The sequence below is a fragment of the Plodia interpunctella genome, chromosome 2 (assembly GCF_027563975.2).
Source record: "Plodia interpunctella isolate USDA-ARS_2022_Savannah chromosome 2, ilPloInte3.2, whole genome shotgun sequence".
In the NCBI taxonomy this organism is placed as follows: domain Eukaryota; kingdom Metazoa; phylum Arthropoda; class Insecta; order Lepidoptera; family Pyralidae; genus Plodia; species Plodia interpunctella.
Window position 1 is genome coordinate 6,572,707 of NC_071295.1, and position 26,711 is coordinate 6,599,417.

At 35.0% G+C, this 26,711-nt stretch overlaps 3 protein-coding genes and 1 non-coding gene across 4 annotated transcripts in view; 1 reads left to right on the top strand and 3 right to left on the bottom strand.

The window, feature by feature from the left end:
• Roc2 (Regulator of cullins 2) overlaps positions 1–7,217 on the bottom strand; it is a 28,098-nt gene extending 20,881 nt beyond the window's left edge. Inside the window, exon 1 of the mRNA XM_053755003.2 lies at positions 6,886–7,217. Coding sequence (XP_053610978.1) covers positions 6,886–7,057 — 172 coding nt within the window. The 5' untranslated portion in view covers positions 7,058–7,217. The remainder of the gene's footprint in view (positions 1–6,885) is intronic.
• On the top strand, positions 1,771–5,668 carry LOC128675526 (facilitated trehalose transporter Tret1-like). The gene is made up of 3 exons (XM_053754992.2): positions 1,771–1,999; positions 3,535–3,654; positions 3,927–5,668. Exons 1-3 carry the CDS (start codon positions 1,913–1,915, stop codon positions 5,193–5,195), a joined length of 1,476 nt encoding a protein of 491 aa, XP_053610967.1. The 5' UTR covers positions 1,771–1,912; the 3' UTR covers positions 5,196–5,668.
• Positions 7,218–10,132: 2,915 nt separating the features above from the next.
• On the bottom strand, positions 10,133–17,517 carry LOC128678444 (uncharacterized). The gene is made up of 13 exons (XM_053760006.1): positions 17,300–17,517; positions 16,032–16,280; positions 15,527–15,701; positions 15,064–15,221; positions 14,426–14,721; positions 13,731–13,987; positions 13,025–13,223; positions 12,619–12,885; positions 12,247–12,441; positions 12,007–12,162; positions 11,583–11,808; positions 11,214–11,398; positions 10,133–10,706 (listed from the first exon to the last, which is right to left on the bottom strand). Exons 2-13 carry the CDS (start codon positions 16,268–16,270, stop codon positions 10,573–10,575), a joined length of 2,487 nt encoding a protein of 828 aa, XP_053615981.1. The 5' UTR covers positions 16,271–16,280; positions 17,300–17,517; the 3' UTR covers positions 10,133–10,572.
• Positions 17,518–17,935: 418 nt separating this feature from the next.
• Positions 17,936–18,017, bottom strand: TRNAS-GCU (transfer RNA serine (anticodon GCU)). The gene has a single exon. It is a non-coding gene; the product is annotated as a tRNA-Ser (tRNA).
• Positions 18,018–26,711: the final 8,694 nt, after the last annotated feature.

Genomic DNA, 26,711 nt, shown 5'->3' on the forward strand with positions numbered 1-26,711 from the left:
AAATTATTGTATGAACTCTGAACTCAAACTAGGCGAGCCGTTGTTTTGGAATTCAGTGTATATATATATACAAATATTGTATGAACACAAATATTATATGAGTACAAATTATTGTATGAACTCTGAACTCAAACTAGGCGAGCCGTTGTTTTGGAATTCAGTGTTCGACCGTATTGAGGAACTAACAAATTTAAGGAGCAGATTTCGCGCAGATGTTATGTGTGTTGGTAAGTATTAAATATTTCAGGGGAGGAATTTTTCTGTAAATTTTAGTTTTACACGGCAATGGACAAGAGGCCTAAAGGCCCTTTTTCATCAGGGATGTGCTTTGCTACGTATGTATAACACGTGTTTTAGATGTGTGCTATATATAACTCGAGAGGTATAGTGTACAGTCACTGCCATTTCTACTTTCGACAAGTCGCATAGTTTGAGCTGTGCATCTTCATCGCATAGTTACTCACTCTGCTACATAGCTTAGCATCATTGGAAACAGTCAAATAGTTTCGAAGCTTAACATCCTCGTAACATATCTGCTTAGCACATCACTGGCGGAAAACACTAAACATTTACTACAATGTTTGCTAAATATATGCCGGGCTGATTGTCATGAATCCGTAAAAATTGGAACGCATTTATTTACCAATCCGTCATAAATCGAGCATGTCCATCTCTAACTAGAACACAAACATATTATAAACATCGTAATACTACGTATCTAGAGTACCTACTACGTCATGTGATAGTATATTTGTTTGGAAAAACATAGATTTTATAGCCAACAGCAAGCTGGCATGTGTCGCATCAACATTTATATCCAAAGTGAAGCATGAAAGCATGTCACAAAAATGAAAAGAAAACCCTCCTAGGTTTACCAGTTAAGTAAGTTTATCCTAGGTTCATCGCTGTGATCCCTTCATATTCTCGAGGGAAACGAGAAAAACTTTTAGCGTAAAGTAAAATAAATAAGATAGAGACATTGCCTCTATTCTATATATAAACTTTCTCACATTTTATTTATTCAAGTTCATTCATAAATACCCTTCGAATGCGATTTAGAGTAACTTTAATAAGTACAATGTAAGAAAATACCTATAATTACTAACAAGTTTTGAAAATACTTAGCACGTACTTCATTATAGGTATTACATTCTTATTGTCATCTTTTCGTCTGGTATTAAAAAAATCATTCTTAGCCATTATTCCACTGGTAGATATATACCTAAGGTATTATTTTATCAGGCCATCCCATTTTCGAGGACATGGTAGCATGGACTATCTTCTGAGATACGGTGCTGGAGTTAAACAATCAAATGAACGAAAATATAATTTTTAAAGTTTTGTTTTGTAATACTTATAACTATATACTTACAACAATGATGGATTTATAGGAGCAGAACATCGCAGTAGCATTCTGGACAATCTCAGACGATTTTTCATATAATTGTGTACAGAGTCCGTTTTAAACAGTATAGGAGACTTGAGAAGTGCAAGTTAAATCGAAAGCAATAAGTTTCAAAATGTAATTAATTTAAATCTAGGTTTTCTGGACAACACCGTTATATTGACGAAAAAGGAATCAGAGGTATGCGGTATTTAACTATAATGCATAATTTATCTCCTCGTGGACCATAGAAAATTAGTGACTTACCTTACGTGTTATTATAATTAAAATCTGTGTTAAATTACAATTTCTCAGTGTAAATAATGAATGATACAGAGTTGCTTGAGTCGTATGCGTAGAAAGAGCCAATTGGTTTTGTCAATCAATTTGAACCTAGTGTATAAATTGAAGCTGTCGTGCCACCAGACGCACATTTCTTGAGTAACTCAGCGCAAACACAGATTGCTTGGTGACAGTTAATCAGTGCAGTGGACTTTTGTGTGGACTGTGCCCGAGAAAACTTTCATAATGAAGATTTTGATGAGAGCAGACACACATTACAGCATAGGCGTCAGAAGCAGCGAATATGAAAAACCTACATATACGTTTTCACAGGTGCGAACTACTACTAAGTAGACCTCATATTGAAACATAAACTTGCAATCATTTAAAAAATTTCGTGAGTGAACATTTTAATAAATAAATTCCATAAATATGAAATCTTGAATTTCTAAAAACACTGGAATAGATTCCGAGGCGTAATTTTAATAAATTGCTTTTGTGTATGATAGCTACAATAATAACCATATGAACGGAATCCCACAATCCCCCTACACAGTAAACATTATCAATGTCGAATATAGTATATAAAGTAAACTCATTTACTGTTTCATGTTTTTTTACAATTTACAATTTGTTATATTTATTTACACTCTTGTTTTGTACATAAATTAATAAAATTTATGACCACATCATAACAGTGTAAATACAGAACTTACAATAGGAAACTAAGTACAAAGGCATTAGCTATTTCTATAATTTTTTCCAGTTTATATCACTTATATTATGAAATCAAATTGTGTGTTTTCCAATTCTGCTGTGAATAGGAAACCAATAAACGATTTACTTTATTCTTATGAGATTAAATTTATCTTTAGAGATCTTAAAATAAAGATTAAATGTATTTGAAATTTAGCAAAACGTCTTTAAAATTTTCGATAACATATTTATATTAAATATGAATTAGTCCAATCCTATCAAGGCATGTCTACTACACAGAGCTGAAATAGTTGTTTATACTACTTCTATTTTTATTAGTCTCTTAAAAGTTATCAACAATCAATCCCTATACAATCAAAACCTTGATTGCTTAAATTAATGTAGGCGAGTGTATTATAGTCATGATGGTAACCGCATGTCGTGCGCATACATACACCTCCAAAAACGTCACACATGCGCGTAGATGATGGCATCCAGACTAATATAGCAATATATAATAATAGCAATATATAACAATAGCAATATATAAATTATTTACAAGAGCTAGTTAATCAAGCTTATTAGAAATTTACAACACGCATTGCGGATCATCACACCAGTCTATCTACTTATAATAAACAATGGCTTGATTTGCATAAGAAGGAATTAGTGTCTTAATATGCAATAATTAAGTTATACACTTACAACTATACGTTACATATAATGCGTAATGTTCGATATAATAAAATACTCAATTACATATTTATAAGATCATGATAACAATTATCTTATGAACGTAAAATTTAATATGACACAGAAGTATCTAGAATTAATAAACCAGTCATATTCATCTAATAATTACTTCATTGAATTAGAATATTATTACCGTTTTCAGAGTTATTAATTTTTAAGTTATTATTATTTTAAACGTATGAGCTAGAATCTCTAAAATTTCTTTTTACAATTGTCTCTGTTCATTGTCTTATTCCTGTTCTGATCAAAGCTTCTAAAATCATCATACTATCTCTTTCTAGTCGCTCTCGCCCTCCACTTTTCTTTTATAGTTTTTTCTAGTGAAATCTAATTGCAAGCTTGTCCCTCATCACAAAATGAATTGAAATTTCGATCTACTACTTTTTAATTCCAAGATAATCAATTTCTATGAAATACAGGTACTGGCAGCCGTTGCAGTTTCGATGGGGTCCATGATAATCGGATTTTCATCAGGATATACTTCAACAGCTATAGTCAGCATGAAAAACAGCACCGTATTCAGTATAACAGAGGAACAGGTAAATGTTTACATTAACAAGACTTTCGACTAAAACATTAATGAGTTAAAAGGCCGATTTAGTAAAGTTAGATTTACTAACTATAGAGGAAACAATCGATAAAAATTATAGACAGTTTCTGTCTTATACCCTTGGAAAAGTTGTTCAGAAGTGCACAGGAAACAAACCCCTTTTTATTCATCAAAAAAGGATGTTCTACAAACAAATGCTTTCTTTCTAATCGAATGTGTTATTGCTAACAACCAACGTGACGTAGATTATCAAATTTTCAGGCAAGCTGGGTGGGTAGTTTGATGCCACTCGCGGCACTCGCGGGTGGCGTTATTGGCGGACCTCTAGTCGACTACATTGGAAGAAGAAGAACCATTTTATTTACAGCGCCACCCTTTTTCCTTGGCTGGATACTTATAGGTGTCGCGACAAACGTTCATATGATCCTAGCTGGCCGTATAGTATGTGGTTTATGTGTGGGTGTAGGATCACTTGCATTCCCTGTGTATCTAGGTGAAACCATTCAACCCGAAGTGAGAGGTACGCTCGGATTATTCCCCACAGCCATCGGTAACGTGGGAATTCTAATAAGTTACCTTGCCGGCAAATACCTTGATTGGTCCCAACTTGCGTATTTTGGTTCAGCATTATCAATTCCCTTTTTCCTTTTGATGATTATGATACCCGAAACTCCGCAATGGTACATATCACGAGAACGTCCAGAAGAGGCACGTAAAGCACTCAGATGGCTTCGCGGGAAAAAGGCGAAAATAGATGATGAAATGCGTGACATTGTTATGATTAATGCCGAAAATGAAGAAAGCGAGTCGAGTATCAAAGACCTATTCAACATCAAGTACTTAAAGTCAATATTGATTTCTCTTGGTCTAATGACGTTCCAGCAATTATCAGGCATAAACGCTGTCATATTTTACACCGTAACTATATTTCAAATGTCCGGTAGCGCATTAGATGAAAATTTATCAACAATCATAGTGGGAGTCGTGAATTTTCTATCTACGTTTGTTGCTACGGCTCTTATCGATAGAACAGGCAGAAAAATTTTATTGTACATTTCATCAGTAACTATTACAATAACGTTGATAATACTTGGTACATTTTTTTATGTTCAACATGAGTTAAAATTAGATGTAACGTCTCTAGGATGGTTGCCTTTGACTTGCCTCATGATTTACTTGGTAGGATTTTCTCTAGCGTTTGGGCCAATACCTTGGCTTATGATGGGCGAAATTTTGCCAGCAAAAATAAGAGGGGCAGCAGCATCAATCTGTACAGCATTTAACTGGCTATGTACATTCACCGTCACAAAGACATTCCTAAATATCATTAACGGAATCGGCCCTGCCGGAACATTTTGGTTGTTTGGTTGCATTTGTTTTGTAAGTTTATTTTTTGTTGTAGTATGCGTACCAGAGACTCGAGGTAAGAGCCTTGAGCAAATCGAAAATAAAATGATGGGTAGAGAAAGCACTAGAACGCGCAGAATGAGTTCGATAGCGAATATTAAACCATTACCCAGTGGCTGTTGATAGGCATTAACTTAAAACACTCGACAAGCATGATAACCTATAAACCAATGAATATTTAGTTCTGTGATTGAATGTGTTGTGGTAGTATTTTTTAGCATTGTTCAATTTAAAAAAACATTCTTTTTTTTACTCTCATTGTCCAAATAATTTATGTATTGATCTGCTTCTTTTGAATCTAATATGCAAATTAAGTTTAGAAATGAGAGAAATGCAGTAGTAAATGTGTTTTTGAATAGTGTAGTTGTGTTTGTAATAGTGGAGTCTTGTCATTAGTTTAGATTTAGTATCATATGTTTACTGATAATGTATTGCTGTAGACACCCAAAACAAAAAAAAATACAACCAATAGAAGCAAATGTAAAGGCTAAAAGTTATGGATGAGTGGTAAAATTGGCAGTGGGTATTGCATTAATATAATTTTGTAAAGTAAGCAAGTTATGTATACTTAAATAAAATACTTTATCTATTTTAAATGTTGGTGGCTTTATTGTAAAAAAAAGTATGAGACTTTTCAAGGTACCATATTATAATCATCCTTTGGTGTTTACACAACTGCCCAAAATGTTATTTTCATACATATATTTGTTTAAAAGTAATTTACATAAAATTGTATTTATTCAACTCTGATGTATCAGTATCTCAATGTTGTGGTTCTCGGCTTAACTAACTCCATATAGAGCATATGTCAATGTTGTATAAGGCAACTAAGGGATAAAATACCTTAAGGACTCCACTAACATCAGATGGAAGACAGTTGTAGGTCACATAAATAAAATATGAGTTATATTGAAACACAACTCACTTGACAAGTGTGTAGTTTCAAATCTCAATAAAACACTATGGACACTATTAGTGCTGATTTTGACACTAAGATTAATCTATATGTATTTGTTGATACTCACATTTTTTTAAAATCCTTTTACTTACACAAACAAAGGAATTTTTAATATATATAACACTCAAAACCAGATAAATATTTTTATATATTATCATATGGGAGAAAACTAAAAACCTATACTGTATATTCACATTAATTATAATCATATTATAAGATTAAACTTTGAATATGGTTGAAATTTATATATTTTTAAATAAGCTGTTTTGTTTTATTAATAAAATTCTTCTATACATCATGAACTGTGTTGTGCATATATAATGTTGCATGTATTCATGGCCAAAACAAAGGGTATTTAAGATTAAATGAGTAACTATCAGCTTGTGGCTACCACTTGCCAGTTAATGTAGTGGTTTATAAATTCTCCTAGTATTCAATAGACCTACTAGTGAAACAAAAATAATATATTGAACTAGCCACCTCTGCACTGCCATAGGCTAGTTGAGGAAAACATTCTGCAGATAAATGTAAGCACATTCTACTGTAACTAATTTTTCGCCGCGAACTTAGACCTCGCGAACACAATATTTTTGTATAAAATTGTGAATATTTCAAAAACGATTTTGATGCCCCACAAACTTAAAAATTCTATTACATACATTTTAAATTTCATCAAAATCAGACCAATTGTTCGAAAGTTACATTTTCGAACAGTTGGTCTGATTTTGATTACAAACGTACATACATAAATACACACATACATACATACATACAAAAAAAATATTTTTGCCCCAAGTTGACTATGTATGAAGAGTAAAAAGAGAAAAGAGTAACTATGTCTGAACAAAAACTTACCCATCACTTGAACTCTGCAAATAGCACAGGTATCGCATTCAACATCCCAGCTCCACATGGCCACAGCATTCCATTTCTTCAATGTGAACATTTTGTCGGATTTTGGGCCATCATTGTCTCCACGTTCTAAGTCACAATCTTCTCCAGACATGGTTTGTACACTTTTATCCATATTGACCAATAATAAGGTCACCAAGAATTATCAATATTAATCGTAGGTATTAATATTTATTGATTTCTCAACCGAATACAATAAAATTCAATAAACACAAACAAAATCAAATAAATATTGTTTCACATGAATGAGATCAGTCAGTGACAATGACAACTATTGACATGGCATTAGTTGTCATTGTCACTCTGACTGATCTCACATGACACAACATTGGCATATCAGCAGGAGTGCCAACATTTGAGGTTTGATTGTTGGTAATTATAGAGTGGTCCGGTCCTCATTTATTTATTTATTTATTCATTCATAAGCTTAAATCTATCTTTACAGTTTTCACCAATGCAATAGACAAGCATCCCATTTCAATTATTATTATAACTTATGATATACAAAGCCGTTCTTATGAATTCGCTCATAGAACATGAAAACAGGTCTATTCTTTCGGCAATCTGATTGAGATTACAAAACGCGCGCGTCAGCGGGGCTTGGCGCAACAGGCCGGTGCGGGCCCAGGGCACATACAGCAGCGGCGGCCGGCGACGGCACCACACGTACCCTTGGGGAACACACAGCCTCAGCGAACAGAGCAACTCGGGATTATGAGCCGTTCCTCGAAGTAATTTATAAATATATAGGGCCAATGATACGTCCCTCCTCACCCGCAGTTCAGTGTATCCCACCATACCAAGAACAAATAAGGTAGGATACATCAATGGGTAGTACGGATAGACACCATATAACCTCATATATAAATACCTTATGAATTTATTCTGGATGCGCTCCAGCATGAGACTATATTTAGCTTCATGTGGAGCCCATATAGCTGCGTTACTCTCTAGATGGCTTCTGACTAAGGCATTGTACAAAGACTCGGCGGCTTTAGTGTTAGTGAACCCATGTACTCGTCGCAATATAAATCCTAAATTCCTAAAAGCTTTTTTTTATTACGTTTTCAATATGCTTTTTGAACGATAGGTTAGCTGTAAAGGTAACTCCTAGATCTTTCACTTCCGAAACCTTTTTCATAGTAACATTGCCTACACTGTACTGATACTCAATGGGTTTAATTTTTTTTGTGAAGATAATTGTTACACATTTGGCTTTATTAAATTCTAGTTTGTTTTCATAAGCCCATGAAACTATCCTATCAATATCTTCCTGCAATCGCTCGCAGTCTGCCGCCTCTTCTATACTGAGTGACAGCTTCAGGTCGTCAGCAAACAATAAACAGTTGGAGTGCTGGATAACTGCTGGTAGATCATTAACCAATATGAGGAACTGAAGTGGACCCAAATTGCTTCCTTGACTCACTCCAGATCTTACTACATAAGGCTCAGACTGGTATCCAGCGTAATCCACATACTGTTGTCGATCTCGCATATAATTAGACAAAAATCTGAGTAGATGGGGCGAACATCCGACTCCAGCCAACTTTCTCAAAAGCACATCGTTGTCAACAACATCGAAAGCTTTCCGGTAGTCAAATTAAGCTACATCCACCTGCCCTCCCTCGTCTACTATTGGTACGATTCGCATCATGTGGTTCAGCAGGTTGGTCGTTGTACTGCGGCCCGGCCTAAATCCGCTAAATCTGCTGATCGCAAAGTTGGGAGCTTACCTGCTGGAATATGCTAGTCTGTATAGCCGAATCGAATACTTTGGCCGGTACCGACAAAACTGCCACTGGCCTAAACTGTTCCATGGTACTGCCAGCTCCAGATTTAGGCACGGGAACTACTCGAGTCAGCTTCCACTGGTCCGGGAACTTTGCTTGTACTAAACAGGTATTATATATATGTAGCAATGGTTGGGCAAGCACATACCGACAGTCCCTAATAAAGAATGCCGGGATTCCGTCCGCGCCGGCTGACCGCTTTGGTTTTAGCTTTGTCAGTGCCTTCTCAACATCTGTCAACTGCAGTTCTACGAGGTGTATCCGCGCTGCTCCGTTCACGTTCGCCTCCGCCATGGCTGCGTCAATATTAAGTTCCGGCTGCTCTGTACTGTACACGGAATGAAAGTAGTTTGCAAATTCTGTACAACATTGTTCTTCCGTTAATTCGGAGCCATTTTTCAAAATTATTTTAGGTGACCTTTGATCCTTCTTGGATTTTATATAATTCCAGAAGGATTTCGGGTCTTCTGTCAATTGACTTTGAACTTGATTCCGGTGTTGCTCTTCCGCTACTTTAATCATATATTTTACTCGAGACCTGCAATGGATTTAGTAAGTACCTTGTTTAATTCCATGGTGGTCCTATCCAAAAACGAGTCCTATCAATACATCCATGTGAGCCACAGATACATTGTTCTTGTATTTGTGATTTGAGCAATGTTTTACCCATAAACTAAAACATAAAAACCTGTTAAACATAAAAAAATTAAAACAGGAATTAGTAGGTTGTTAAAACATTGATAAAGCTAAAACCTCGGAGCTAATATATGTTTGGTCTCTTTCTTTTTATTATCCCAACTAAAACCAATTATAAATACGAAAGTAAGTTGGTTTGTTACTCCTTCACGCCTTATCCTCGACCTATTTTCTTGAAATATCGCATGTATTATATAGTTAAGAGTATGAAGAAGGAAATAGGGTACCTCAATCCGGAGAAAACTATTGTTCCCGTGGGATTTGAGAAAAACCTATATTCTATAATAGAAACACAAGATGATTACATACAACGCCATCTAGTGTTTCTATTATAGAATATTTAAAATATCCATAGCCCATTGGCTATGGATATTTTAATTCAACTATCCCAATTCCATTTTAATTCGAAGGAACTGTTCCCGAGAGAATTTAAGCGGGCGAAGCCGCGGGAGAACAGCAGGTATCAAATATATTTTTTTGCAAAGACGCTAGCACCAGTAGTTAAAACAGGAACTATTGTTCGGAAAGGACGGCGCGATTAAAAATACAAAATATCTTTCAACATTTCATAAAGGATAGAACTTCGGGTATTTTCGAAATAAATATATACTATATCACATATAAGATAAAATTATATATATAGAGGGTTTATTATGTAAGTATTAAGCTTAGTAGGTACTAAAGATGGGACACAGAAAAAATCGTAATTTTCCTTATAATTTATTGGTAAAAAAATATTTTAAACTCTGAACTCTAAAATCTGCCTATTTACCTGCCTACGAATAATACATAAAAATGCATGCAATGTTCATAATATTTATTTGAATGTTTATTAGCTTATAATTGTTTACAATCATTATCTACCCTGTATAATAAAAATCTCAACTCATTAGATTCTGAACATAGATAGTTACCTACCTACTTATCTTGCTTGACTGCTGAGCTTGTTACTATTTATTTAATTTTTACTACTACGTTTATGACATATCAAATATGTTTTTATTTTACCCTTTTCATGTTTTCCAAAAACTATACTAAATATATACCTCATATTTTAAATTTAATTACTAAATTACAATACAACGTTGGTAAGTAATTGTCATTGTAAGGTCTTAAACAAATTCTTAAATATTGTTGGCGGTATTTAAAACATTAAAAAAACAGCGACTATCATGGCAACGACGCTGGCTCCTATGCTTGATGCGCTGCTGAAGCACTGCAGATCTTCGATTTGCACGGTGTAACGGAGGTTGTACGGGAACCGACACAAACGAGTATCTGCGCAGAATTATTTTATTTATTTATTAGGCACTAGCCATTTGGCCCCGCACGCACGGAGTCATTTATGAATGTAAAATATAAATCTTTGAGAGTTTATTTGTTTTGCGTGGTAAAAGAAGAAAACTAAGAAACGGATAGATGCGCGGAGGGCGAGGGCGCTTTTTTATACTATACTGGCGGCCCGTCCCGGCTTCATTCATAATTAATTTCATAATTAATTTTACACCTAAACCTTCCTCGGGAACCACATTATCTATTGGTGAAAACCGCATGAAAATCCATCCAGTAGTTTTTGAGTTTATCGCAAACAGACAGACGCGGACGGACTATGTTTTATAATTCCTATGTAAGGATGTAGTAATTAGGCTTTATAATCCCTCCTTTCTCTTAAACCCACGTCTTGATCCACATGTAGATAGAACCAATTGTTATGAATAATATTTTAGGTAGGAACAATTGGTTCTAACTACATATGGATCAAGAATACAATAAGGAATTATTTACCTGTGCATACGGCATTAGAGGTAGTGGACGCCACAGCCTGTATAGAAATGTACATCGGAGGACAAGAACCGATGGTAGAGTATCCGTCACAAGCGCCCTGCAGATTAATCTCGACGTTGCTGGAGCTGGCTAAATCCGAGCAAGTTATCAGATTGTCGTCCACGCCTATAATTGTGCCATTTCGTCTGAAACCAAAACGTTTGTTCAATTCGATGTGAACTCTTTCGCCTATCAGCTATTAATGCTTTTATCCCTTAGTCACCTCGTACGACATCCACGGATAAATATGGGGTGGCCCTATGACGTAGGGTGAAATCACACGCTAATTAACAAAAAATAGGTATCTAATATCAAAAAAACACAACTAACCTGGGTTGCACTATTGTTCTAGAGTAACAGACAGTGAGTGTCCCAGCGCCAGCAGTACTGCGAGATATACGAATTTTAGAGTTGCCGTTATCACCAAAGAAATAATTGGGGCTCACTGCATAGAACTGTATATATCCTGGATCGATGAAATCGTCAAATTGTTTGATCCCAGAGGATCCAGCATTGAATTCAAAATTGCAAAGAGGGTTTATAATTCTGCGATTGGCTGAAATAATAAAAATTTCGAAGGTTAGTTCCTTGTTAGATGATGCATTGTTGTCTAAACTATAGAAACGAACTACATATATATAGGCATATACCTATATACTTGGGTACTTGGTTTCCTTACCGACATAAGTATTATATATTTATAAATCCATAATTTATAAGTAGGTACTTTAATTTTATTATAGGACGTAGATACCTTGTAAAATTCTATTTGTGACACTTGCTAGTATATTTGCAACGTTGACTCCCGTGCTTGTAAGAGAAATGACATGAATGTCGTCATGCATATCTCGGACCAAATTCCATAAGTTATCAAACTGGTTCGTTGAAGTAGCGAAGAGTACTCTTAAATCTAAAACAAACAATTTACATGAACCAATTAACGGTTTTCGATCCGCACTAACTTAAAATAGATGCCTCGCTGCTTTTAACTTACCAGGAACACTTTCATTTAACTGGCGTGCTTGTTCAAATGTCGCCTGATTATTTTGTATGGATCCAGAGTTAAGAAGGAAGAGTAGAACGCTGGAGTTGCCACCAACATAATTGGAGGCAGTCTCATTTTGAAGCGACCACTGCATAATATTTCTGATGTTGGTATACGCTGTTTCTAAGTTGACTCCTGACATCACTGTGATGAAATAAACAAAGGAAAATATTAAGATCTTCGACAAGTTAATCACAAGTACATAGTATATTTGATATCTAATTGATTTTATGATGACAATCACATAATGTAGGTAACTTCGAAGTAAAATGTATTTAAAGAGAAAACTCAAAAATCATTCAATAAAAAACAATAGCTTACTGCTCTGATGCTTCAGCAAAGTGTATTCCGAATAGAAATCTGAAGGACTAAAGGTCTTGTTAACCACAACGCTTCCGTCGAAGGCGCTTAGTAAAGTCACACTGGACCCGAACTTGCCAACTTCGATGGAGTCCACCAGGTAAGAGATCGCTGGGTAAATAGTTGCATACGGCCAAGTTGCGTCCAGCACTATGTATAGATTGGTACGGTATCTTATATCAGACGAGGATTCTGTTATACTGCATGTCAAGTCGTTCATGTTACTCTCTGAAACATAGATTTAGAAATGGTCGGAAATGATATTAGTTATTATAATAAAGCCCAATTACTGATTATTAATCCCAAGATACTATGTAGGATCCTGAGATTGCTTCTCCCGGACAAGCTATGAGACCCTAATACTTACGCGTGTAAGATTGGAAGTTTCTGATGGCACTGGTAACGAGAGTTGTCAGACCAGTGGTAATAGTGCCTGACAGAAGCATGTTGGCATTCAAAGCAGCAGCAAAGGACTCAGTCTGAGTCACCAGAGCGTTGTCACTGAGGATCGCAGTAGTCAGGTCGCGGCGGTTGCAGGCGCGGACTGAGGCGTCGAATACTCCGTTCTGAAAATAAGGACAGACCAAATATGTAAAAAGTGTAAATAGCTGCGCCAAGATGCTAACATACTGAACGACCTACACCTAATATTGCCTTCGAATTCGTTATAGGGTTCCTACCCTACCTAGTTGTATTTCTAGCCTTCCTCATGAATAGAGGAGAGAGGTCCTTAATATGTGTGGCAATGTGCAGGCTCCGAGGGCGTTCAAACAACCTTCAGTTTTATTATATTAGGGTAGGTACATAATATTGCGGCCCGTCCCAGCTTCACTCAGATAAAACCATGGTAAATTATACACCTAAACCTTCCTCAGGAATTTAAAAAAAATCGCATCAAAATCCGTAGCGTAGTTTTAAAGATCTAAGCATACACAGTGACGCGACTTTGTTTTATACTATGTAGGTATTGATGATAAAAACTTGAACCTAAAGATTTAATCAGACAAGAAGCTGATTGCGATTGGGTATGGTATGGTAAGTTGGTAGGTAATGAAAAGTGAATAATAACATACCCTGGGTGAGTAGTACATATCGAGTAGCTGAGATAATTTCAACGTGGAAAAAGTCTGGAGAATATTATTCATTCTATTGCCGAGGATGAATCCATCAATGTCTCCCCTGATTTCTGGGTCAGTCATCTCCACGTTCTGACGACTGCTCAACATGAAAAACCGTCGTGCCTGTGAGCTGTTGAAGTTGCCACTACTACCGACGGTGATCTCAGTTCTTGCCCTTGTTCCTTGAATGAGAACTGCTTCAGCCAAGTCACCTAGTAAAAAGTAATAGCAATATATTTATTCGTAGTTAAAACAAGTAAGTACATTTACATAGGGATGAATATGTCAATCGATTGATATATATTCTTATTTTGACGACCTCGGTGGCTCAGTGGTAAACTGCTTCCCTCTGATCGATCCCCGGTCGGGTCCTGATGGAAAATGATATGTTTCTGTTTGGCCCAGGTCTTTTATGTATACATATATTATAAAACATAGTATCGTTGAGTTAGTATCACATAACACAAGTCTCGAACTTACTTTGGGGCTAGCTCAATCTGTGTGATTTGTCCTAATATATTTATTTATATTAATATAATTTTTACATATTTCTCATAAGCAGCATTAACAATTACGAACACGTTTATATATTCTATTTTGTGCTAGTCATGAAGTTTAATAAATTATTATTGTAAATGATAGTCACTTACCTGTTAAAGTCGCTGGATAAAGGTTCTGAACAGTTTGTTGAACATTTTCGTAAGTCGAAACTGAACCTTTGGTGAGGTCCGACAAGGAAACCGTTTGCAGCTCTGCGCCTGCGGCGATTCCGGCGATCACGTTACCAGCAGACGTAGCTCCCCAGGAAGTGTGGATTACTCCGTCGAGTATGGGACAAGTGCTTTCTCCCAGCAGCTGACGGGCAGACCGCATTGGACTGGAATTAACGTTGAATTGCACCTCAGCGTCAGGGTTGAACTGCCTCATTTGGCCGTATTCTGTATCTCTGAAACATTTAAAGAGTTAACGTAAGTGGAGCGTAGGTAATAAAAAATATGGCAGTATTTTAATCTGGTACTACAAAACAGTGGAATATAAGTCGTAGTGGGTAGTGTATTTGAACAAAGAATCCTGTACTATAGATAAAATATCAATACTTGTGTCTTACTAGTTACTAACGAAAATTTTTTGGTAACGTGGTAGGACATTATTGATGTAACCACGAGTCAACAATCGTTTATCCATGAGGAAAGGCAAAGGGGTCTATAGCCCATACTGCGATCCTACTAACGACAGGGGGCCGGAAGTCGTGGTAAACGGTTCTTCTTCGAATAAAAAACATGCTTACTCTATGGACGGGACGGGCACGAAGACCTCGACGTCATCAGCTACCCCAGCGGCACGTGGAGTCCTGAGCGCGCGGTACTCCGCGTTCTGGCCGCATGTGTTCTCGTCGCCGCGCACCCTGGCGTCGACGGAAGTCGACAGCATATGGTGGAGAGCACACTGCACGTAACATTATGATTTCAATACTTTTTCAATGTAATATGACTTTGGGCATAGGAAACTGAAGATTCCTTGCCTTAGGAATTGGAGGCATTTTACTAAAATAAAATGGGCGCAAGCGCAAATCCACGGTGCAAAGTCTGCTATTTTTCCCACAAAATATTCAAATTTCAATGTATCTAATATTCGTTATCTGGCATAGGTAATCTCTACGTTGTAATCCCTGGTTATTCAAATCAGAATAACATTGCAGTGTTACCTTATAACGAAAACACAGCTAAGCCGTTGCAAAATTAAAGTCTTACTTTTAAAGTAGAAGGCAGTGTGTCATTGGGCAAAGCCTGATGATTATTGGGAATTAATTTGGTGAGCAGCAGTCTGTGGCGGTAGAAAGCGTGGAAGGTCGGTGCGAACGGGAGCACTGAAGATGATGTGGTTCCAGACTCTGGTGCGTGGTACTCAATACCATCCTGGCGATACCTGAAATAAAAAAGATTTTTTCATTTTAGGTAGTAAATTACCTCTCACAATGTATCTAAGCCAGTAATTGTCGTCAGTAATTGGAAAAATCAAAAATAAATGATTAAATGCCCTAGTATTATATATAATATGACGGTTTTATTTTCTATATTTAAACTTTACTACCTTCGCATTGTTATGCGTGAAATCAAAATATTAAAAAAATATAGGCGGCTCTTGGGCGTATTTTAGTAAAGAAGTAGGTAACTGTCTATTACTTTATCTATCGATAAGTATAGTATGTAGGTTAGCGTTAGCAATACTTATTAAAGATTATAAAATTATACTAACGTGTGTAGTAACAAGACGGCCAGCATACGCAGATCTACGTTCACGTTGGGATGATCCTCAATCTTCTGTATGATGTCTACGAGTGTCTGTATAGATGGAGGAGGCAGGTTGTTCCTGTCCAGAAGGATGGGATTCGTGTAGCATTCCCGTAAGTCTGGAGCCACGTTAGCCTGGGCTGTGACTTGAGCGTTCGCACCTCGCAACATGCAGAATATAGCCAAAGCTACGTATTGGTACATTTTGCTAGATCTGTAAAGATAAATATTGATGAAATTAAATTGAATCTATAAATAGAATCACGTAAAGTTCTCTAGATCACGACTGTTGAATTATAAAGCAATAAACTTTATATTTAAATTAGGAAAGAAGAGAAAATAAGGATATAGAATTGTAAGCAATTATTTTAATTTTCACCAGATATTTTATTACCAATTGATAAATTAATAAATTGGACATTCCCAACACACCTTGTTGTGTCGATAGTAATGGATATGGATCAAATAATATCAATATTGATGAGATAAGAGCTTTCTGATGACGAATTGAGCATGACTTCATTCGAGTAGGTACCATTATATTTCCGTGAAAATATTTTCAGGATGTTAGCAGTCAGTGTTATGAGTGAGATGTCGATAAGTCATAAGACGTTATTTTCATCTGTCGAGATTTGTGGTCAAAATTAGTTTTGAATAAAATTTTAATCATACCTATTAGAGTGCCTTATTTACTTGCTTAGTGGTGCTTGTTTAAAATAAAATTTTATCAGACATCGAATTAGGTTTACAATGAAGGTTGTCGAATATTGTTTGCGTGCTCTACTTTTGATAAGTATTTAGCCCTATATTGCTTTTATCATGTTAACGAAGAATGAGTTTTGCCACCATTTCAACATATATCAACCTTATGTTGTGTGTTGAATGTGCTGTTTATCAAATTTCAAACTTAATTTTGTAAATACTTGCTAGTTCATCCCTGGGCACTTTAGGTACAGCAACATTTTTAAATGTGTAATTCACATCAAGATATCTTTATTCCCATACAATTGCAAATCTTTGACTATACTTCAATACCTACCTAACAATCGTGATCTGAAAAAGTACTTATAATAACATGAGGACATCTAAATCATACAGCTGATAAACAATTAGGTCATTGAGTAAAAGTAAAAGTAAAGAAGTATTTTCTCTAAATTAATCCAAAGTTAATTGTAACTACTAATCGGATATCATGTCATGAATAAGGAAATATAAGTATACCTAAGTACTGACCTTAATTTACTATGTGAGAAAAATACTTATTTGAAATTTCCAAGATTATCAGTCACATGTATCACAGCACTTTGTCGAACACAATCACATCATAGATGTCCAATTTTCCACTGTGAAAATCCTGTAGTAATTTCAGGAAAGGCCACAAAAAGTGGTGGACCTCGATAAGGCCAGCTACACAATGGTCAGATTATTTCAGTACAGGGCGCACCCATGCATCGTAAAATACAGGGTACCTGCCGGTACTTTGATAAGATAATAGAAACAGGTCTAGATAAATTCGCTAGAGTGATATTCATACCACGGAATGTTATCTGTTTTTGTCCGCGATTAGGTGAGATATTACCAGATTACGGCGAAACCAATGGCAAATATAATGTAGTTTAGAAAAGATTTTGCTTTCCATTATATTAAAAAATATCGTGTATTTTAGAAGATACATGAAACTAGGCACGCTTTCTTGAATAAAATTAAAATAGTGGCTGTTCTTTGTGGGTGAAAATAATATTGACGCGGACGTAGGCGATAGAAAAATCTAACAATATAAAATGCTGCAATTTCTAACTAAAATATTAAATAAAAGCATAACAATAAAACGTATACCAACGTAACTACTGAATCAAAGCAAAAACTTATCGACGAGGATGGGATTCGAACCCACGCGTGCAGAGCACATTGGATTAGCAGTCCAACGCCTTAACCACTCGGCCACCTCGTCATATAAACGTTTGGTCAAATTTTAGTACTACAATCAAAATGTCTAATACTGAAGTCAAAATTATACATGATACAAGTATAAATTGAAAAATAATTAATAAGAAAAATTTATGCAATTAGAATTACATAAACTACAGATCTAATAGCAATAATTCTTCCCATTGTTTAATAACATTCACACTACTAGCGACATCTATCGATGTGTTGTGGATCTAGTTATTAGTGCATTTACTTTTTTGGTTATTATGTACGTTTGAATTATTTCTTTATTTAATACTTCTGTATTCAGTTTATTTACATAAATATTTTTATAATCAAGGTAAAGTTGTGTGTGCAATCGACTATAAGAATATTATATTGATGTTCTTATAACTGTGGTGCTTACGAATACTATTTGAATAAATAGCATTAAATTTGTGATTTAGTACCTACAATACATGTTAGATGTCGTTGTCAATATTTATTAGCATTTTAGTGATATTTCTAATTTTCACGACCATGTTTTGTATCTGTGATATTACATAAATTTTACTCACCCCCATGAGAGGGTATGAAATACGAGGGCGGCATTATACAAAAAGACATTACCGAGTTTGACAAAACTTATGTATTTCGTATCAATCCTTATGCCAGGTCAACACTATTGCCGAACTCAGACACATGCCGATTCGAATGCGTTTATGAGTGCTTTTATTTGAGTACCGCAATGAAAAAATACATTGTAGTTACATTAGTAATTATATTATTACTATAATTACTATTGATGTAATTTTTACAATTACATTATTTACTTACTGTCGTAATTTTTAATTTTTTTTGTCAAAAATTAAGATAGCATCAAATAAGTAGAATAATTTGTGAACCTTATTCACATTTTTTTAAACTTTTGTAAGTACCTAATTAAGTCATCAACATTATTACCAATAAAACATTGACTTATTGCATGTTCAATCATTTTGTTTGTCTTATAATTTGGTGCGTGCGCCGTTTATGAATGAGGGGAGTTAAGTACCGGCTGGGGGTTGCATAGCAACGCGCCCCTCTCTGCTCTTCGTCCGTCTGACCCTGAGGTCGACATCCCTGAGCTTACATTTAGATGTTGGAGTTCAACTGAGGTGAAATTCTAAGGTTACATTGATACTAATGCTTATCAACTTATCCATACCTACTAATATTACGAAGAGAAAAGATTTGTATTTTTGTATGTATTTAATAAATTCAAACACAACTGGACCGATTTTGATAAAATTTGGCACAGAGACAGTCGAAACATTCTGGAGTAACATAGGCTACTTTTTTGTAATATATTATATTTTTATAGGCTAGGCATGCCTACCATCCCACGATATGGAACGAAATTATTTTTATAATTTTAGGAATTGCTTCCTACGTCACTTATAGTAGTATTTATTTCATTTTTTGCTTTTATTTCCGCCAGGGAGATCTTGTTGCATAATTGCTTGAGAAAAAAAATCATGTCCGAGCTGTAAGACGTTCAGGATTCTGAGGATTCTGGGTTCACCATCATTATAACAATAGTTACCTATATTACATAGAAATCAAATCGTCGACGTGGAAAATTTCAAATATGGACAAGCAAAAATAAATGGTTTGATTAGACAAACAGACGGGACAGGTGTCTGTAAAATCAAATAAGATAAAAGTTTGTAATTATAAACTGACAAACGGACGACAATAGTTCGACAGTCAGTTCGTTAAATATTATAGGTAAGTAAGACGCAACGGTATTTAACCCGTTGGAGATGGAGTTGAAATTGAAACTAAAGCACCAACCTAGTTAGCTTGGCTGTGATAAACTTAATCTTCACACATAACCAACATGGCAAAACACAGAAGTGTACCTAGAAGTTCATATAGAACTAGAGAAATATTAAATTTCCCAAGTTGTATAACAGCTAAACCTTTCAGCCCTCTCTTATATTATATGTGCTTATCACAAAAGGCTTCCGCTCAGCATTATCGAGTGCAATATGGTTTCCGCCTATATCGTCGCATACGTCCAACTTAAATCAAATTCAATTCTCCGATGCAGTCGTATCGGAAAGAGCTTTAGTCAATGCCGATACTACATATATCATACTGTTATTGATAGCGTATGTAGCTTATGAAGTAAGTAATAAGTGTGGATTTTAAGAAATGGTTACTAAGTTGTTTAGCTATCAAATTGTATAACAACGTGCCGTATGTATCACCTGGGAGATGAAGTTGGTCGAAGTATCCTGGCGAGAAGAAGGATACAAATACGTACGATCTTTATATTTTGTTATTCGTCGTTAAAATGGCAACCAGCTTTGATGATACCACAATGCGTGTCTGGAGAAAATAACCAGGATCACAAGCAAATACGAGCATAAACATAGCTAGCTATTTCTAAGCATTCTATCCACAAAGAATGGATGCGAATGTTCGAACCGGTCGGTCACACAAATCAATGTAATGTGCAGCATCGAAAGCAATCGAAGCTGGCTCGTCGATCGTCTAGATATTGTACCTCTACTTACAGTTTAGTCTAGACTATAATCTAGAGGGGAGTCTTAATTGCTTTACAGCCATATGCACCTATATTGTTTACCTCATTTTAAGAAAAATATTTACGTGTATACTTAATGGAAATCTTTCTCATTGAATAAGTCTACATAAAAAAACTGGTTAATATTATTCCAAAGTGTTATCAGATTTATAACGGATATATGTTATAAGTATGTACATACAATGACCATAAAACAAAATAAAATAAAAACTTAATCAATAGAATGACGTTCATAGAAAAATAGAGTTATGATTTTCAGTTCGTTGAAAGAAGTCATAAAAATGCCACAACCGAGACTTAACTTGCAAATAGCGGGATTGGCGGACACACCGAGGGTCTTCGAAGACGCTGAATACATTGGGATTAGCTTTACTATCTCCTATTTCAAACGGACTCAACATACATTTGAATATAAACCGACTCAGTAAATTGCATTATTTTCCAAGACGAACTCAACTTTCATTGTACTTATTTTTTAATCCATAGTAATGAACCATTTGAGGAACTCAAGTCAATACCAAGTTCCGATGTACCTATATATAACGATGTTGGTTAAGTAATAAATGATATTTAAAATACAGAAACCCAACTGTATAATTAGGTGTTTTTCAGCCAATACCTGACTTATAGAATAACGCTTAAACAACTTCCAGACATATGATTTACTTCCTATCTTTTTACACAAGCAAGCTTAGGACTTTTATTAAAGTCATTTATTATCCACTAATACTCAATACCGCACCGATGTTATGTGAAAACCATTCTTCGATCAGTAAGGGGAGCCTTTTATAATGTTTCATGAGTATAACCGACCACAATGACCAAGTCTGGCGATGGATTATCCACTTCAGCGAGATGAAATTTCCTTCACCTCTATAAAAACATTTTGCTATTTTATGAAAGACTTTTTTTACTTCTCCATTTATTTTATATACTTCATTTAACTGGTTTTTATAGATACATTTATTACGTTATTTTAAATGAATTTATTTTAAAATACCGTGTAGGTATTATATAGAATTTATTTTAAAATATGGCATTTCTTATTTTAAGGCTAATGTTTCCATTGGTACGTGCGTCCGTTATTCTTTTTCTCGTGATAGTACATTAAACTCAAATGTTCTTTATAAGTCTATATGATTTTAGAGACTAATAACCTAGTACATAAGACATATATTTCGTCGTAATAACTTTCTATTGCAGCAGAATGGAGTGGACACAAAGCTGCTTGTGTCCATTCACTGCAGGCGCTGGAAATTGTCTGCGAGCCGATCGGAACGTGCGGTTACTGTGTGGCTTACCCTATTGCTCTTGTGAGCAGCAATAAGGTAAGCCACACAGGGTTGCACATTGTCATCACATATAACAAAATATATTTGACTAATATGTATTTACTAAAAAATCACGGCTAATCGAGAATCTACTTCTTTTTTTGAAGTCTTTTAAAAACAAAGCGCATTAAGAGGCCACAAAAGTCTATCCATTGTGCATAGATCAATAAAAAGAAAAAATATCCGGATGTCTACAAAAATTAAAGACTTTCATTGAATAAAGGACAATGTCGAGTAATTTCCAACAACAAAAACATTTTGTACCTATCAATGCGGTGCAAGTGTTTGGGCTCAAATTTGCTGTATCTACACTCGCCCTGGGTCTCACCAACCCACGAAGCCCTACCTTACTTCGGCGTCGCCTTACTAAACACCATCTATTTACAGCTATAGATCTACTATATATGGATTCATTATACTAAGTAATGTAAGTTTTATAAAATAATCACCTATAATAATTTTTATATAATTTCATGAAATTTACAGCATGGGTAGATCCGTAATATAAGCCGGGTAGTTAGGCAAATTGGATATTTACAGGCACTGTGTCATGTCAAATTTTAAATTCTTGAAGCTACCAACTACTAGAATTTAGGAACGATCATGACGACTCATGAAATAACTATTTTTGTTTTTATCTTAACTTTCCCAAATTGAACGGAAAACACATGTAAACAAAAACAAATACGCCTAGTTGTTTGAGAACTTTCTGCTCTTATATTTTTGTTCGTAAATCAAATTAACTTCAACTTTTTCTTGCGTTCCCATTCAGTTAAAACGCCGATATTAATTGCAGTTCCGACTTAAGTTAATTACGGCAAGCTCACTGCGCATTTCCCGCATGTGCCACTCCACTCGGGGTGAAGAAAGCTCTGCACTTTTCATGACTAGCGATATGTTGCAGCGAGCTAGGAGGTCACACATTCAACACTCGGTAGGTAGGACTCTACTTTTGCCTAAGATGTAAGTCAAATTACTTGTAATTTGTAACTTGTTGGTAAAGACATTTTGCGTTGATGGCCACATGTACCTCAATATGTCTGTTGTTGGGTTGTCGATGTTAATTCATTATTAGACACGAATCAATATAAGTTTTTTTTACAAAAATGACATTTTAGACACAAACTTCTATGTTATCAGAGAGATCCGTGGAATTAGTAGGTACTCCGTACAGGTACTTACTAAATCCATGGAAAGATCTTAATAAGATCTTTCCATGGATTTATATATGAATAATATTCATCTAAATAAAAATAATGTGTACAAAATTTCAACTCAGTCGGTTGAAGCATAGATAAAAGAAAAAAATATGGGTTGAAGACAAAGATTTTAACCCCTTATCCAAAATCTTTGGTTGAAGACAACAAATTTAGTTGCAAAATTCCACCCGAGACATAGAGACAAAGTTAGATTGTAAAAAGTATTATAATATTGACTAAACAAATATAACGTAGTATTTTTTACTTTAATTTATTTTATCCAATTATTAATTACAAATTATACTAAACAAATATTACATTATTTTTCAATCGAAGTGCATAAATGTTTTCAATAGTGAAGGAATAAAATATTACTTACAATTCAACCAGGATGTACAGTGGTGATTGTAAAGCACAAAGTTATATATTATGTGTTGCAAAGTCCAATTACGAATAATATTCTAAGGCAAGCTTAGTCGTTATTGCCAACAGAAGACATTAAATAAAGAAATAGTACCGAAGGAAGGAAGTCAAGGCATGAAGGGAGGAAATTAGCAGCCACCCCTGTTCACATAATCAAAGCATTCTTCGTCTGGGTTGGTTTTTTGTACTCATAGTTTATTCTAAAATAATAAGTGCAATACAGATCACGAGCTGTCTAGACAGAATATTCAATTCGCACGTTGTATATAATAATATGTGCACATTGAAAATATAGCTATGCGATTGTTAGTATCATTATGATGAATGACACGCAGAATTAAAATCTTTGAATGTAAATTTAATTTAATATCTTTTTATATTAAATTATTTATTAAACTACCACTAGTCTAGCCAAACAAGTCAACCTTTGTGACTGCCTTTATGACTGCACGCCGAACTGTTACACTAGAAAATGATCTTTTTCCGATTGGCCTGGTGCTTATATGTATATGTCGTTGAGTTAGTATCCCTTAACACAGTCTCGAACTTACTTTGGGTCTAACTCAATCTGTGTGATTTGTCCATACAAAAAAAAGGTAAATAAGTCCAAGATTTAGTCAGTCACCACATGGTAACATATAAATAATATGTACATGTACAGTGCATGTTTAAGTAAACACAGCACAACTTGTTATTGGAATGTATATGCGACATCAATGAAGTTCTCTTTGCACATCATCAATGAATGTTTGAGAAGCTGTTGACCCGTTCTTGACTCTTGATTTTAGCCGAAGTATATTTAGCCAGCTCCATTCATTTTACAAAGCCACTGAGCCTACAACCAACTGTAAATAATACTGTAAAGGGTCAAGGTTGCCCTCAATGGCGAGCTGAAAGTACGTTCGATGACCTCGCTTTTCTCCGAAGTAAAACTTTTATGTAAAAATAGACTACCATTTTATGGTGGGATGAGGGTGTTCTATATATTTATGTAGACAAATTATATTTTTCATCGAATAAATTCCTAAAGACTATTGAAATAAAATTTAGATCTGGTTAGCTGGTCTTATGGATATCTACGAATCGCTAAGTTGCGTTGTATTGTAGCGCGTGCTTTCGTAGCAACTTCTCGTAGCACGCGCTACAAAGTGCTTTGAACAGCTTTATTACTTTTTAAGCCCTCTAGAAGGAGTTAGAAGCCAAACGGCAAATCGATTTTGATTAAGTATTTTTTATTTAAAAGAAAATATAATCTATATTGTTCTTCTGTGTTGGCAAAAGGTATGTTCACATGTTAAGTCATTTAAAACCGTCAGCCCTTTTCTAGCGAATGAGAGGATCCCAGTAACTTTGGAGTCGGGGGTTTCTTATAATTTTAATTTAACTTTTATTATTTATTTTTATATACATCTAAACATTATTAGGATCACGAATTATTTTTCAATGGGAATTGATAACATTATTAGTCTTTTTCCTATCAATATACCTAATTTCGTAGATAATGAAATCATAATTAACTAATATCTCGAGATTCTATATTTATCTCTCCCAATAGGCATAATAGAAACAAAGATTATTATTAGGTGCGACATCAACAAAATCGATCTTTAGTATCTCTGAATGGCAATAGCCACTAAGTCAATACAGGCTATAGTTAGATTTAATGCACTTAAATACAAATAAAACAAATATGTTTTGTTTGAATTTAAGTGCATTAAATACAAACTTAACGTGCACTTAAGCTTGCACTTAAATACAAACTAAACATATTTATTTAAATCCAATGCTAAACAAATTACATCGTGCAATACTTCGCAGTAATCACAAACAGAAACGGCCCGCCTATTTCTCAAATGATAGTTTAAATATCATCCTAAAAGAGAAGCGATGTGAACAAATTACGAAAATGTATGTTTGGAGTTACGTGAGGGAAATTGAATCCTAAGAGACCGGAGCCGCTTGCCGCGCCTACCAATTGGGTTTCAGGCTGGAGCCAGCGGCAGGACCGGATTTAGGCGAGGGCAGAGACCCTACTACCCTGGGGGCCCTGGAAGCCCCGCAATCAAAAATAGACAGCAACTTTTCCTTAACATTTTCCTCGTGGTCTTTTGTCAACGACTCTTGAATAAAATCTGACACCTGTGTTAATAGCAAGCGATACTCCACAAGAAGAAGTCTCTACTCAAATAGTGGCTTCCGCTCTTTCATTGCCCGAAAGTCTCCACACTTCTAAATACATCCCTTGAGCCATTAATATGTATTAAATGCCACTCTAAATAATAAAGTATCTGCGCCATTAAGATTTGAAGCTCGTAGGTAATTAATGATCGTAATATTCGCAGGCAAATTCAGAACTTATGTAACGATGTAGATAAAACTTTTATATTTACCCACTGTGTATGTACTCACTGTGTACCCATTTTCATTGTTACAAATGTGCATAATTTGAAGACTTTATTTATGTTTTGATACGCTTGCATGCGCTAAAGATATAGAATATTTGCGGAAAGATATGACGAAAAATGAAAAAATACACTAGCGATGATATTTACAGCTAACATTTTCGTTCAACGACCCCAGGGAGCGTCGCTGTAGGAACGTGTCTGATACACATACGCATTTGTGTAAGTATACACATAAACACTTCCTCCCTATGTTGTCTCTCGACGCATTTTATATTGGGGGCGAAAACGCAAAGCGAAGACATTTTCATTCGCTTCAGTTGAGCATTGATCATGACTTAAAATTTTATTTTTATTCTTCAACGATAATTATTTATAATTACTTGAATTTTAACATTAATTGTAAAAATGATTTAATTATTATATAACTTTATTATAGTAATATGTATTTAATAGGTTATAAACATTATATTTGTATATACAAATTGATATATATCAACTATACTTATGTAAAAGTTGCTAGATAGCAACTTTTACAGAAGTCTCGCGTATCTGCTTATTGATCATTAAGTATTTTTCTAAGTTGAGATCTTCCCATACCTTAACCTACCGAACCTTACTGTACTTAATTTTACTTACCTTTACTATTACTTATATAACTGTGAAAACCTGTTTAAAAAAAGAATGTATCTTTGGTACCATTTAAGCCGATACAGTTTAATTTCAATTAGTCGAAACCTGGAATTAAATAAATAACACTGTAGCCGGACGGACCATCTGATGCTGACA

Excerpts from the sequence above, each read along its gene's own strand:
- LOC128675526 (XM_053754992.2), top strand. The coding sequence starts at position 1,913 with ATGAAGATTTTGATGAGAGCAGACACACATTACAGCATAGGCGTCAGA. Across the intron at positions 2,000-3,534 it reads CTACATATACGTTTTCACAG|GTACTGGCAGCCGTTGCAGT; the intron begins GTGCGAACTACT and ends TATGAAATACAG. Across the intron at positions 3,655-3,926 it reads TCAGTATAACAGAGGAACAG|GCAAGCTGGGTGGGTAGTTT; the intron begins GTAAATGTTTAC and ends TCAAATTTTCAG.
- LOC128678444 (XM_053760006.1), bottom strand. The coding sequence starts at position 16,270 with ATGTACCAATACGTAGCTTTGGCTATATTCTGCATGTTGCGAGGTGCG. Across the intron at positions 13,988-14,425 it reads TTATCCAGCGACTTTAACAG|GTGACTTGGCTGAAGCAGTT; the intron begins GTAAGTGACTAT and ends ACTTTTTACTAG. Across the intron at positions 10,707-11,213 it reads CTCTAATGCCGTATGCACAG|ATACTCGTTTGTGTCGGTTC; the intron begins GTAAATAATTCC and ends AATTCTGCGCAG.